The following is a 13130-nucleotide window of genomic DNA, read 5'->3' on the forward strand; positions in this document are numbered from 1 at the left end:
GTCGAGGGAGCATCCCAGGACAGAGCTGGCCATCTTTATCAGTCTGTTGAGTCTCTTCCTGTCAGCTGTCGAGATGCTGCTGCCCCAACAAACCACTCCATAGAGGATGTGTGATGCCACCATAGAAGGTCCCCAGGAGTGCGCCCTGTACTCCAAAGGACCTGAGTCTCCTAAGCAGATACAGTCTGCCCTGTCCTCTTCTCACATCAAATCAGTACATGCTCCACTGCTTTCTTTAACTCTTTAACTCTGCATATAGACCAGTTCATTGCTGTTCTGTTGCTTGAGTAACAGCTTGGGTCCATGTTTACTTCCAAGGAAGCTATACGTATCGTTTGTAATTTCTTTGTTAGCTACTGCATTAACAAACATCCCAACAGGAAATACACTTGGATTCATAAATCAGTCTATGTTGTCAAGTTTGAAACGGTCTACTGCCCATTATAGATGGCAGATTCATTATATTTAGCATCTACTAATACTTCTCAACTAGAATGGACCCATTACCATGGCCCAGATTTACTGCTGAGTTATATTGTGGTGATTTGATGAAAAGCAAAATGCACCATGGGAGCACAATATAAAATAGGCTGCAATAATTAAGGTTCTGGGACTAGATTTGGACACAGGGTCTTTCTAGGGCCCAAAGATGACATAATAATGCAGTACCCAGTTGATATTGGTGCAAATTCACAAACAAATCACAAATAAATACTTGAAATACCGTGCACCAGGGGGTTCTGGGCATTTCCCCCCTCTTGCCCTGTTAGTAATCTATTCCTATCCTAAGTAAAGAGTGCAGTTTTATGATTTAAATTCACAGGATCCCAAACATTGTGTAACAACCCTGAAAAGCCTGCAGCTAAATCAAGACAGCCATTTGTAATGCTCACACTTGGATAATTTCCCTTTAGACTACTGAGACAACTCAGACACGTCCAAATGTTTACAGAAGAGATACTTTGTGTTCCTGCAGGGTTGGATTGCTGCTCCCACAGACTTCATAACTCCACAAGAGCTGCAATGCTTGATGCAATTATTGTGCAACTACAACAACACCAGCATTCCTCTGGCGCTGTATTTTTAATTTAGTTCACATATTTGTGGGTTTAAGCAAACTTGTCAGGACGACATTTAGCACTTTCCTGGCTCTCTTTCTCTCAGTCAGTCAGTCCTTATGTAGCAGATCACGTATGTGGCAGAGGCTGACCTCTGATCAGCACTATTAAAGAGTACATTGCACAGTGGGTGCAGAGTCCGAGTTGTGCAAAAGTCATCAAATGTGAGTTACAGATCTATGTCAGACTGTCAGTGCAAACACCCCTATCTGCTGTGGTCACTCCTGGACTGGTGATGGCATTACAAACACCCCTGCAAGTCTTTTTGGGCCATTTTCAGCAATCGATAGGGAAACAGTTGATGCATGACCCGTTTGACAAGTAATGTGACGCATGAGGAAGATAAACATGCACAAGGCAGCATGAAAAAGCAAGTTTTTCTGATGCAACTGTACGAGCATAAGTAGGCCAAAACTTGGTCCTACAATAGTGTGATTACACTCTAAATCTAAAAGTGAATTTATTATAATCACACATCCTAAAATAAAAACTACTAGAAGTTTAACCTGGTGTAGATGTCAAATCACATGGATTAAAATCTAAAAAGTGACATACAAATAATGACAATCCATGTGCAGGGAGAGAAAAGGGTATACCTAAATAATATAAAAAGAAAAATTCCCACAGTTGAAAGTATATGTCATGATATGTACAGTATATGCTCTGCAGGACTTTGGAAGATGCCGTTTTCAGTAAACAAGGAAAAAGGGTTACATAAGGTAGGGCCATGATCCGTATCTGATTGTAAAACAAATGTTCTTTTTGAATTGTGTCTTCAACATTACAGCCTTAGGAGTTCTGCAGGTTATAAATGTTACTGTATATTATATGCACTTTCCTTTTCTTTAAATCTAGATGTGTTCATGAACACATTTGCTTCATGTCTGGGCCCCTGCTCTCAAGCTTTCCGTAGCTTATCAGGGTGTTCCATTTCACATCTCCATTGTTTCTTATGAGTTGTACACGTGCCTTTTCTTTATCTGTCTTTGTGAATACATTTTGTGATCTGTGATGCATCTAATTTAATTCTGCCCACCACTCTGGGATTGGAAATCAAGCTGTACCTGTCCTCTGAACACTCCTCCAGAATCATGTTGTTCACCAGGACAAAAGAAACAAAGAAACCTGAATTGCAACATTGTAGCAGCCTCCTCCATTACATTTCATCATTTTCCCAGTGCGTGCACCGAGCAGAAAAAAATGAGGCGGTTTCAGGACTGTGTGTTGCATGCAGAGTTCGACGTTATGGCTTGTTTTAGTCGTCACACAGTGTTCCTTTCTGGTTTTCACCTCAGATTCTAACATCAGCTTAAAGTCCACAAATGAGCATTGATGCCTTATCATGCAAACACCGCCCCTGTCTGTGCGACCCGGCCAATTGCGTTACAGGCGTTTCACACGCCCTGCCACATCACGAGCACCTCCTCCACAGCGCCAAGCAGACAATAAATACAGCTTAGAGCCTCAGCTTCGGCCCCTTTAATCAGTCGCTGCCGGGAGGCTGTCCAGGCTGTGTGCCGTTTGTGTTGCCGTCGCTGTTTGATAAAACTCTGTCAAAGTAAGACTTGTTTTCTAGTTTCTAGCTTTTGCGTTCTCTTTCAGTCAATGATTTCCACTTGTCTTTTGTGTTTGTCTTGAACCAGTTGCATGGTTTCTGTAAGATTAGTCTGCATCTTCGGGTTTCCTCGTGTTTCTAATTGTGCAGTAATGGATGTTAAGTTGCATACATGCATTCAAGATGCACGTTTTAACAGTTTGAAGCGGGCTGGAAAAAAAGGCTGCCAATTAGTAATGCTCAAGTTACGGTTTATTTTTTCTATTTGAAGAGTAGATTTGTTGTAATTTTACTTTGCAAGTGTTGCAGCCTATATGCTGTCGGCCTGAGGGTTGCCAGTATGCCTCGGGCTTTGTGCAAATACTTGCAGGTAAACACATCCGTGTTCAGTGTGCCTTTTGTGCTCACATATTGCATGTCTGCAAATTGTGCACGTAATTTTAATTCCAAGCCAGCCTGCATATTATGATATTAATTTGGGGGGGCTTTTGCAGTAAACATTAGGCAACAAGTTAAGGTGAACTATGAACTTGTGTCTACGCATCTAAAGTCAGAACTTATCTGCTTGAAGGCCAAAGTTCAACCATGCAAGCCAAATATTTACAGAGGTGGTGCAAGAGAGACAGGACGTCAGAGGTTCATTGTGTTAGATTGGAAAAAAAGATTACGTCTTCCTCATACTACTTGAAGAGTATTTGTGAAATAACTTGTTTTTCTCCTTTTAGGATGACCCATCAGTTTCCATCCCTGTCTCCGGAGCAGAAGAAGGAGCTCTCTGACATTGCTCAGAAGATCGTAGCTCCAGGAAAGGGAATCCTGGCTGCAGATGAGTCGACAGGTGAGCCTCAAGTGCCTAGTTGTTGTTCTGCGACGAGAGGTGACTGCAGAGTGTGTGACTGAAATTATTTCCCTCTTCCGCTTTTAAGGAACAATGGGAAAACGTCTCCAGAAAATCAACGTGGAGAACAACGAGGAGAACCGTCGCTGCTTCCGCGACCTCCTCTTCTCCTGTGATGCCTCCATGTCCAACTGCATAGGTGGGGTCATCTTCTTCCACGAGACACTGTACCAGAAAGCAAACAGCGGCAAGCTCTTCCCCCAAGTCATCAAGGATAAGGGCATTGTTGTTGGCATCAAGGTGAGTGGAGGATGAGTCTAGTCGAATGCACTCATCCTCAGGTTGTCCACATGTTGATCCGAAGCTAATGGATGTGTTTTGATTTCTTGTTCAGGTGGACAAAGGCACAGCTGGTCTGAATGGAACAGACGGAGAGACCACCACACAAGGTGAAAATGGATTTTATTTTTATTAGCAGCATTATCCAGACTGAACAGAACCCTCCCCGCAGCATACCTACACCCTGTTGCTTATTTTTCTACAGGTCTTGATGGGCTGTCGGAGCGCTGTGCCCAGTACAAGAAGGACGGTTGTGACTTTGCCAAGTGGAGGTGTGTGCTCAAGATCTCAGACGGCTGCCCGTCAGCTCTCGCCATCGCAGAGAACGCCAATGTCCTCGCCAGATATGCCAGTATCTGCCAACAGGTGTGTGCGGCCACAGTCTGCACAGAAATTAATTTACTGTGATTTAAAAATATTGGCTGCAAGTAATCCATTTTAAACTGACATTTTTGTTCTCCACCAGAATGGCCTGGTGCCTATTGTGGAGCCAGAGATCCTGCCTGACGGAGAGCACGACCTGCAGCGCTGCCAGTACGTCACAGAAAAGGTTGGTGCATCGTCTTCCGCTTAGTCTGCGAAACCACCAGCAGTAAAGATGGAAAACATATTTAAAAGCATGTGTAGTAATAAATCTGCTTCTTTATGTTCAGGTTCTGGCTGCTGTGTACAAGGCTCTGTCTGATCACCACGTGTACCTGGAGGGTACTCTGCTGAAGCCCAACATGGTCACTGCCGGACACTCCTGCGCTAAGAAGTTCACCCCTCAGGAGGTTGCCATGGCCACAGTGACCGCTCTGAGGCGCACTGTCCCTGCCTCTGTGCCTGGTAAGTGTCATAAGACCAGCTTTTCCCTTAGCGAACCAATTTAAGAGGAATGAAGAGTTTCTCAGTGGCGTGCTGCTTTCTGTGTCTTTCCAGGCATCTGCTTCCTGTCTGGAGGTCAGAGTGAGGAGGAGGCCTCCCGCAACCTGAACGCCATCAACCAGGTGCCCCTCCACCGCCCCTGGAAGCTGACCTTCTCATACGGCCGTGCACTCCAGGCCTCTGCTCTTGCAGCCTGGCAGGGCAAAGCTGCCAACAAGGCGGCTGCACAGGAAGCTTTCTGCACCAGGGCTAAGGTTAGTCTCAAAGGGCATGAAGAGCTATCACCTAATACTGAACAGACACTAATAAATGATTCCCACTTATCAATACGTAGTTGTGGACTGTGCACAAAACTGGCTGTTAAATCACTCTACCTTTTGTATTACCCAACTTTATACCGACTGGTAAATGATTGATTCTTAAAAGCTTTCTGGACATGCAGTCTTGCACTAATGTAGCCCAGGCTGATCATTAACGCTCAGGTTTGACTTTGCCCTAAACTCTTCCCCTCTGTTGCTCTCTCCAGATCAACGGCCTGGCTGCCAAGGGAGAGTACAAGCCCTCCGGCTCAGCTGACCAGGCCTCCATGCAGTCTCTGTACACCGCCAGCTACGTCTATTAAATACTGTGAACATTAAAAAAAGAAATGCACATGGACCAAATATGACAAGAAGTGCCTCTGCTGGATTTCCCTCTTCCCTAGACTGCCAACATCAGGGGAGGACTTCCACTGTAATGTTGAACTACTGTTTGTATACTCAGTGAAATGACTGGAAATAAATTAAGCTACCAAAATGTTGCTGGTTCCATTGCAGTTTTTTTTGTGGTCTTTGAGAAAGTTGCATTTAAATAATTGTTCCTATAAAATATAGACTTTCATGCAGTTGAGGTGTCGTAGAGATTTTTCTTAAACTTGGTGAATGGAGAGTGGGAAGTTACTGGATCCCAACATCATCTACATGTCTCGCACATACAGTAGACAGTTTAATGGTTAAGAAGTAATACATCACTCACTCACAACATCATGGTGACATGAATGTTGTGCATGGCTGTGCAGCTCATGCAAGTTTGCTTCGACCTTATAACAATACAGTACACACACAAGTGAAAATCAACAGAACTGAAATCGCATTTGAATCAGTGCTGAGAAGCAAACTCATGTATCTTAATGAAACTTGGAGGAGTTGTCTGTGAAAAAACAACTAGGGTGGTGCTTACACAACAGTCATGAAGAAATACTGAAATCTTTTGAAAGCAGTGATCTAACTAAAGGTGTTGCTCCACCACCACCAAATTCAACACAGGACTCAAACACAAGTAGTAGTTCAACATTTTTAGGTCTCTTATCACACCAACAAATTTTCTGGTGCTGATCAGTTTGGTAACAAAATGTTTATCTGTAAGTCAAAGTATTCATTTATATCTACCTGAAATTTCTATGTCTAACAGAATAACAGGTCTCAGGTGTTCATTTGCTTTGGTCCCTTTGGTCAGGGACTTATTTTGTCAAAAATTTGCATAATTGCCTAGATGGTTCAAGTTCTCACGGCAGCGTTTACAAGCGGACCAGATCAAATACCTTGTGCATGAAAGCTGCTCTTGATTGGTCAGAATTTCCATGCGGGAAAAATCCAGGAAGTAAACAAAACAGTGAAGAAGAGTACACTTGCAAGATAAATGTGACACTTTCTAATGTCACAATGGAGGGACAACTACGCAGGTTGATTTTAGCGCTGGTCATCGTGGACTATATTGCTGTTATTGTTCATTTTAGTCAAACCATACAGTTTGAAAACGAGGCACGGCTCCAACTAGAAAACAATGTTTTGACTCAGTCTGGATGTTTTGGTGGGCACCCGAGTGCAGCAGGGTGTTCACACCTGCCCAAACGAACTGCACTTAGGAGGCAAACGAACTTGAGTTCAATTGAACCGAACCAAACAGGGCAGATGTGAAAGCGCCTTTAGTTTCAGGTGATCTTACACAAATGAAAACATAGTTAATTATCATTTCTGCCAATACATCCCCCTAAATCCTACACATTACTCCTTTAACTTGGTATCTTGAACTCTGACAAACCTAAAACAAACATCCTGATTAATTATTTGCTGGCTCTCTAATACAGTGTTCAAAGTACTCTTGCAGGTACAAACTTTACTACAGACTGTCGGCTACTTCTATTCAACAGTGCCAGTTAGTCTATAGTGCACCATGTCTGGGTGGTTCTACTTGTGCAGACAGTGTGTGTTAGTGCAGTCTATGCATATAGATGTGTGTGTGTGTGTGTGTGTGTGTGTGTGTGTAATATGATCATCAATCTGGGCATCATTTTATTTGATCATTTTATTGTGAATTTAACAAAGACAATATACATTACATTCATTGCACCACATATTACTATAAGCTAAAGCTAAGTCTGTGTTTTTCTTAGGCTCTTCTTATCACAGTAATGTCGACGGACATGCTGAACATTACAGTGATTCACATTGATTATTCACAGCTGTATGTGGCCATACATATAATGGCCATACCCTGCACATACTGTAATCACAAAGCAGAAACATGATCATGGCATAAGGGTTAAAGGCTAATAGTACGTACAGTATATAATCAATATTCCCAGTGTTAACTTACATTGTTATGGTTTGCACAGTATTAAGTTTTAGTGAATGCAGTAGATTTTATTGACAGATATCAGTATCGGCGTGTAAGACCTGTTAACCTCAAAGTACCATAGCTAAGTGTTTACGACTGCATGACCTGTACAATAAGTACACATAAGCCTTGAGAGACTCGTGGTTACTATGTTTTTCTCACATGAGACGACAGGAATCACTTTAATTCTGAAGCAAACTTTACAAAAAGAAAATAAATGTGGTTCAGTAATGCATTTCTTGCTGCAGTTATACTGTCGAGAGAAGCTTAGTGCAGTTGTGCAAAAAAAGAAAGAAAAAAAAAAGAGCTGTGGCTGTCCTATTGAGGCTACTGCCTGTAGGTGGTGTAATATTCACATGTGATATACTGGGCACAATGATGACCTGTTTCTTTCACAGGACAGGTATGCTGCAGGAAAACAGTGTTAGTTCATGTAGAATGATACCTCTAAAGGTTGAGATTAGTTTGATGTTTTGTCACTCCGAGGTGTCGGGATGTGCTGGAAAATAACCTGTTGAATACAGAGATGGGACAGGTTAGGGAAGAGGACAGCAAGAAGGCAATAACATGACAGACAGCTATTAAACAACATAATTTATCAGTGGCCCCATTTAGGTTGTTAATAGCGACAAAATCTTTGATAATATTGTATTAGAAATTTTATTACCATTATTTTACAACTCTGTTTCTGTTTAATTCTGATTTTGCGATATCCGTCTTATGCTGTTTGACTCATTATTAATGCTGCCCTAACCCCAATAAGGCTTTTCTGGGCAAATAAAGATTAAATAAGCACTGTGTAGGATTTAGTGGCATCTAGTGGTGAAGTTGCAATTTACAACCAACTGTATACCCCTCCACTCTCCCTTTACCTTTCCAAGCATGTGGATGGCAGGACAGAATGTGATGAAATATGCAAAAAACTCGCTGCAGAAACATCCGTGGTTATTAGTGAGAATAAACTTTGTAGGATTGTGACACTGGCAAGTAAAATAGTTGGCAGACCACAAAAGCCAGACAGCTCTTTACAGAAATGACGAGGAAGAAAGCAGGGAGTATCTTGGAAGATACTTCTCACCCTCTTTTTAGCCAGCTTGAAGTCTTGAGCTCTGGGAGGGGCTAAAGAGTCCCTCTGGCAACCAAAGATGTATTTAAGAGACCCTTCATCCCGAGTGCCATCAATATCCTTAACTCAACAAAGTGACTGATGAGCTTTAAACCACAGACAGACACTGAGCTGATTTAAAGTGTTAAGTATTTCTGTAATGAATATGTTTTGTTTGTTTTACTAACTATTTGTCTGCTTATACAAAGTTGTCTTTTGTGTTTTTGGTGAGCAAAAGACAAATTTCCACCTATGGTGGACAATAAAGATGTATTGTATTGTATGTTATTGTCAGGTGAATATACACTAATGACAACATAATTATGAACATTATATTTGATATCTGCCAATAGATGCCTCTAAATCCTACAGACGGCACCTTTCAACAGAAAAACATTGCAACAGAGAATGCGTATTTGGATTCAGTTGAAAATAAACTTTGAAAAGGTCCCTAAAACCCTACCTTTCATGTCATTATTTGTGGTTTTCATTTAGTCTTTGTACATTCGTGCCTGCCCTCTGTAACTTTTTGCTGTTCAAAAACATCTCCCTCCAGAGGCTTAGATTTGAATTACAAACCTTAAGTCTCAGTGTGAAATGCCTGTTTTAGAAGAAGTGATGGTGTGAAATGTTTTACCTGAGAGTGTGTGGATTTCAGAGCTAAACGTGCGATGGTACTCAAGAAGATGAGAAGGGCCAACACACATAGAGAGGAAGTGAGCAATATGCTCTCAATACCAGTAAGCTGTCCCTGAAGCAAGAGAAAGTGAAAGTTATTCATACAAATTGAAAATGTGTCCATAGAGCTGAAAACATACAGTATATGATGTAACTCACTATTCTGTTTACTGTACTTACATCTCTATACCAGCCCCTGTAGTAGTAAAAGAAAGTATATTCGATCAAGGTGGATATCCTGTAGCCAACAGAGACAAAGATTCCCAAAAGTGTAACCACATACATGGCCAAAGACACGGTCACCTGGGGAAGGTAAATTCAAAAAGATTAGGTGAGTTATTAAAAAAAGAAGGACAGACTGAGCATGAAGCAATAAAGTTAAACACTAAAACTACATCATAAAATGACAGTATACCTACCATCTTCTTGGATGGATGTATCTCAGTGTAGATAGACAGGTTCCCACAGACAAGAAACTTCAAAAACAAACAACAAAAAAGATCTTTTTTTTTTTTTTGGTCATTCACCGGCAGTATATTTGGATGACTTTTATATCCTGGTTTACATTATCATCATGGCAGCTGGAGAAGTAACCAAAGCTCCTCTGTACTGTAGTAGAAGACTTTAAAAATTTAAAGCTGATTTATGATATAACAAGTTTGTCAAAGCCAAAGTGGAAGTGCCAAAAATTGCAGTTCTTTGAGCAGCCTCTTGAGGCAGGCTCCAGAGTCCAGTCAACCCCCATAGACCCCCATGGTAAAAAGCTCAACTTAACATCAGAAATACACATTTACAGCCTTGTATAAAAAATGGTTGACGTATTCTTAGATTTTTTAGTTTGGCCAATGTCCCGTCCGCTAACATTGACGGGGTGGGATTAATGACATGTACTGCAGCCAGCCACCAGGGGGCGATCAAGATGTTTTTGCTTCACTTTGGAGAGCTGTCATGTCATCCATCGTTGTTTTACAGTCTATGGTTCTACACTGTTGCACCTGGCACCTGGCATATGATGTCATATCCAGCATCAAATATGACTGCTTGTAGTTACACGTGTTCAGATAGATGAAGCAGGAGGAAATATGACAATGAAAAGGCCCACTGAAGGAAGTAGAGGACCTGTGGTGTCAAGACACCACATACTCCTGAATGTCAAGGCTAAGGAGACGATAATAGACTAATAGATTCCCACCCGATGACCCCAAAGACATCTTAGTTATCACTGCTCACTGGTCTGTATAGTTAAGCCTTGCCATGATAGCTTATAGGGCTTAGGAGGTTATTCACTGAGTGCTGACCCTTTCTCTAGAGCACAAACTTCTTGTGTTTATTTGAATGAATAGGAAAGTAAGTACGCCCCCCCCTCTTAATATTAACAGGTCTTCGGTGGAGAAGGTATATACTACCAAGTACCTTGATATCCACATCACCAAGGGCCTGACCTTGGTGCTGCATCCTGACTCAGTGGTGAGAAAGGCAAGGCAGAGACTGTTTAACCTGAGACGCATGAGGACATTCCAGCTTTCCCCTCAGAGAGCAAAGAGTGCTTCATTCACCTGAGCAAACTATCGGCGCTGCTCTTACCTATAGGATGTTTACAGCAGATGCTGCAAACATGAGAAGAATGAGTATGTATCCCAAACAACCGGATATTGGCATTTTCCCCCTGCTGAGGCCTGGAGGAAGGTACTGATTACAACAAGGCAGCACTGAGAGGCTCAGGAAAAGCCTCTATCCTCAGGCCACAAGGATCCTGAATGAAGATCCTGCCTATGACTGCCCAATCTTCACTATTAGTCTTTTTTTAATGCACAGATTGAAGGGACTGACATGATTACATGTCACTGAAAATGTATTTTATATAATTTCATGAGACAAATTAATCAATTGATTGATTAAAACTCTGACAGTTTGGGGACCTCTGCACACACCAGGGACACACATGTATGTTGAAAAGCCATGAAACACTGCATTTTGCATTATGTCACCTTTAGTAAAAGAGCTTTAGAGGGGCTGGTGTTGATTTTGTCACCTTCAGGTTAACATCGTTTCTAGTCTTAATGCTAGGATTAGCTGCTAGTTTAACATTTACCGCACATACATGAGCCTGATATTGATCATAGCAAGAAAGCTAACAAGCCTATTTCCCAAAATATATAAGGGGGCTTAAAGAGTCACTCTGGTAGTGAGTGTGTTTATATGGACATGAATAACCCATTTATAATCTGTTTTTTGGAGTATCACATTTAAGTGTTTGAGCATGGAAACACCATATTCCGTATATAAGAAAACCATTATACTTCTCTGAAAGAAACCTGGATCTATGGAATAACCCAGTTTGTCTGTTCTCAGTAAACACCATATCCCAAATCTGATTATAACCAGAATATTATTCATGTCCTTGTAACCACACTGACTACAACACTGTCATTGTGAAAACAAGTGCATGTGTTCAAATGTTACGCACCAGAGCTCCCTGCCAGAGGGGAATGTAGATTGCCCAAGATGTGCGCACACCTTGTTTGGCCAGGGGAAATCCCATCAGGAGCTCTGCACAGCCAAAGACCAACATGACAATCTGAGAAGGAGAAGAGGAAGGATGGATTACAACACCTACAGCAGACAGTTTGGAGCTGCTCTTGTGTACATCATATATCATGTGACTGTCATTGCTGTGGCTCTGGATTGTCAGATGTGTTACCCCAAGACTTCTGGGCTCGTTTCGGACAAAGCGATGCAAAGGCTTGCCAGACATCAGCTCCATGTTGACTGCTGCCTGATTCCCACCATTTCCTGTTGTTCTCTCTCTAGTTGTTGACTCAGTTCCCTCCATTGCCAGTAAATCCACACACTAAAGAAGAAGAGTTAACAGAACCAGATGTATACTTTCCACTGTGCTACACAGACTGTATTTTGAGTCCACTATGCAGATTTAAAGAGTAGTAGAGTAAGAGAATTAGTTCAGATAGCTGCTGTATGCAAGATTATAAAGCTGCCTCAAAGAATGCAGTGATTTACACAAAAACATGAAGTGACCTACCTTGTTTTAGTATTTCATGCAGAGAGGCAGTGTGACTGACAATGGGAAGGGAGTGTTGAGGGTATAAAAGGGAAGTGGGGAAATCTGAGACTTCTGCATTTTTTTCCGTTATAGGGAGGAGCTGGAAACTTGGTTTGTAAGTCAGCATGAAAGTCTTTCCCAAGCAATAGGATGAGTAGGTCAGCAGGTGGTGCTCCAGTAGATGTGTTGCTCTCCATCTAATCTCTCCTTCACTGTTGTACTGAATGGCTTCTAACAGCGAGAGTCCACTTTGCCTCAAAAACCACTCTACAACATAAAGGGAAAGAATAGAAACTGTTCACTCACTCAATCAATCAATCAATCAATCAAACTTTATTTATATAACGCCTTTCATACATCAAAAATACAACCCAAAGCGCTTTACAAGCTAAAAACACACACACAAAAAAAAAAGAAAGAAAGAAAAATACTACAAATATTGAAAACCCGCCCCTCCCACCCCCACATAACAGAACAGGGGAGGACAGGAGCGGGAGAACTGTGGGTTGCCACACGAGCAGCGCCCCGTTTACTTAGATGAAAAAAGGAGAACACGAGGGAGGAAGAGGGAGCATCTTGTCTGCATAACATCCAGGAGAGTGGAGAGGTAAACGGTCTTGGGAGAGCTGGTTATCTCGGGGAGCCAATGAAGATAACAATTGTTTTGGGTCAGGCCGACACTGCAGTTTTTTCGTCTGCCTTTGAGTCTCTCTGAGTCTCCCGGTGGCTTGCTTCCAATATGTCCGAATTGGTGGCCAGTTTCAGCCGAGCCGAGCTGACAACTTCTCCAAGTTGGCATCCATCTTGCGAAGGAGTTCAGGAGTCGCATCCAGCTTGCAATTGAACTCACATATCGCTTGAGTCTGAGTGTTGACAGCCCTGCACATTCCCTCAGTCATGACGGGCAGCTTCTT

At 42.1% G+C, this 13130-nt stretch overlaps 1 protein-coding gene across 1 annotated transcript; it reads left to right on the forward strand.

Moving 5' to 3' along the window:
- Positions 1–2532: 2532 nt before the first annotated feature.
- aldob (aldolase b, fructose-bisphosphate) lies at positions 2533–5512 on the forward strand. The gene is made up of 9 exons (XM_049586012.1): positions 2533–2676; positions 3399–3511; positions 3600–3811; positions 3906–3960; positions 4056–4216; positions 4317–4400; positions 4504–4678; positions 4772–4971; positions 5244–5512. Exons 2-9 carry the CDS (start codon positions 3400–3402, stop codon positions 5337–5339), a joined length of 1095 nt encoding a protein of 364 aa, XP_049441969.1. The 5' UTR covers positions 2533–2676; position 3399; the 3' UTR covers positions 5340–5512.
- Positions 5513–13130: the final 7618 nt, after the last annotated feature.

The sequence above is a fragment of the Epinephelus fuscoguttatus genome, linkage group LG9 (assembly GCF_011397635.1).
Source record: "Epinephelus fuscoguttatus linkage group LG9, E.fuscoguttatus.final_Chr_v1".
Classification (NCBI taxonomy): domain Eukaryota; kingdom Metazoa; phylum Chordata; class Actinopteri; order Perciformes; family Serranidae; genus Epinephelus; species Epinephelus fuscoguttatus.

Bases quoted from the DNA above. Each gene is read 5' to 3' on its own strand.
- aldob (XM_049586012.1), top strand. From the start codon at position 3,400: ATGACCCATCAGTTTCCATCCCTGTCTCCGGAGCAGAAGAAGGAGCTC. The intron at 4,217-4,316 runs GTGTGTGCGGCC...GTTCTCCACCAG, and splicing joins ATGCCAGTATCTGCCAACAG to AATGGCCTGGTGCCTATTGT. The intron at 4,679-4,771 runs GTAAGTGTCATA...GTGTCTTTCCAG, and splicing joins TGTCCCTGCCTCTGTGCCTG to GCATCTGCTTCCTGTCTGGA.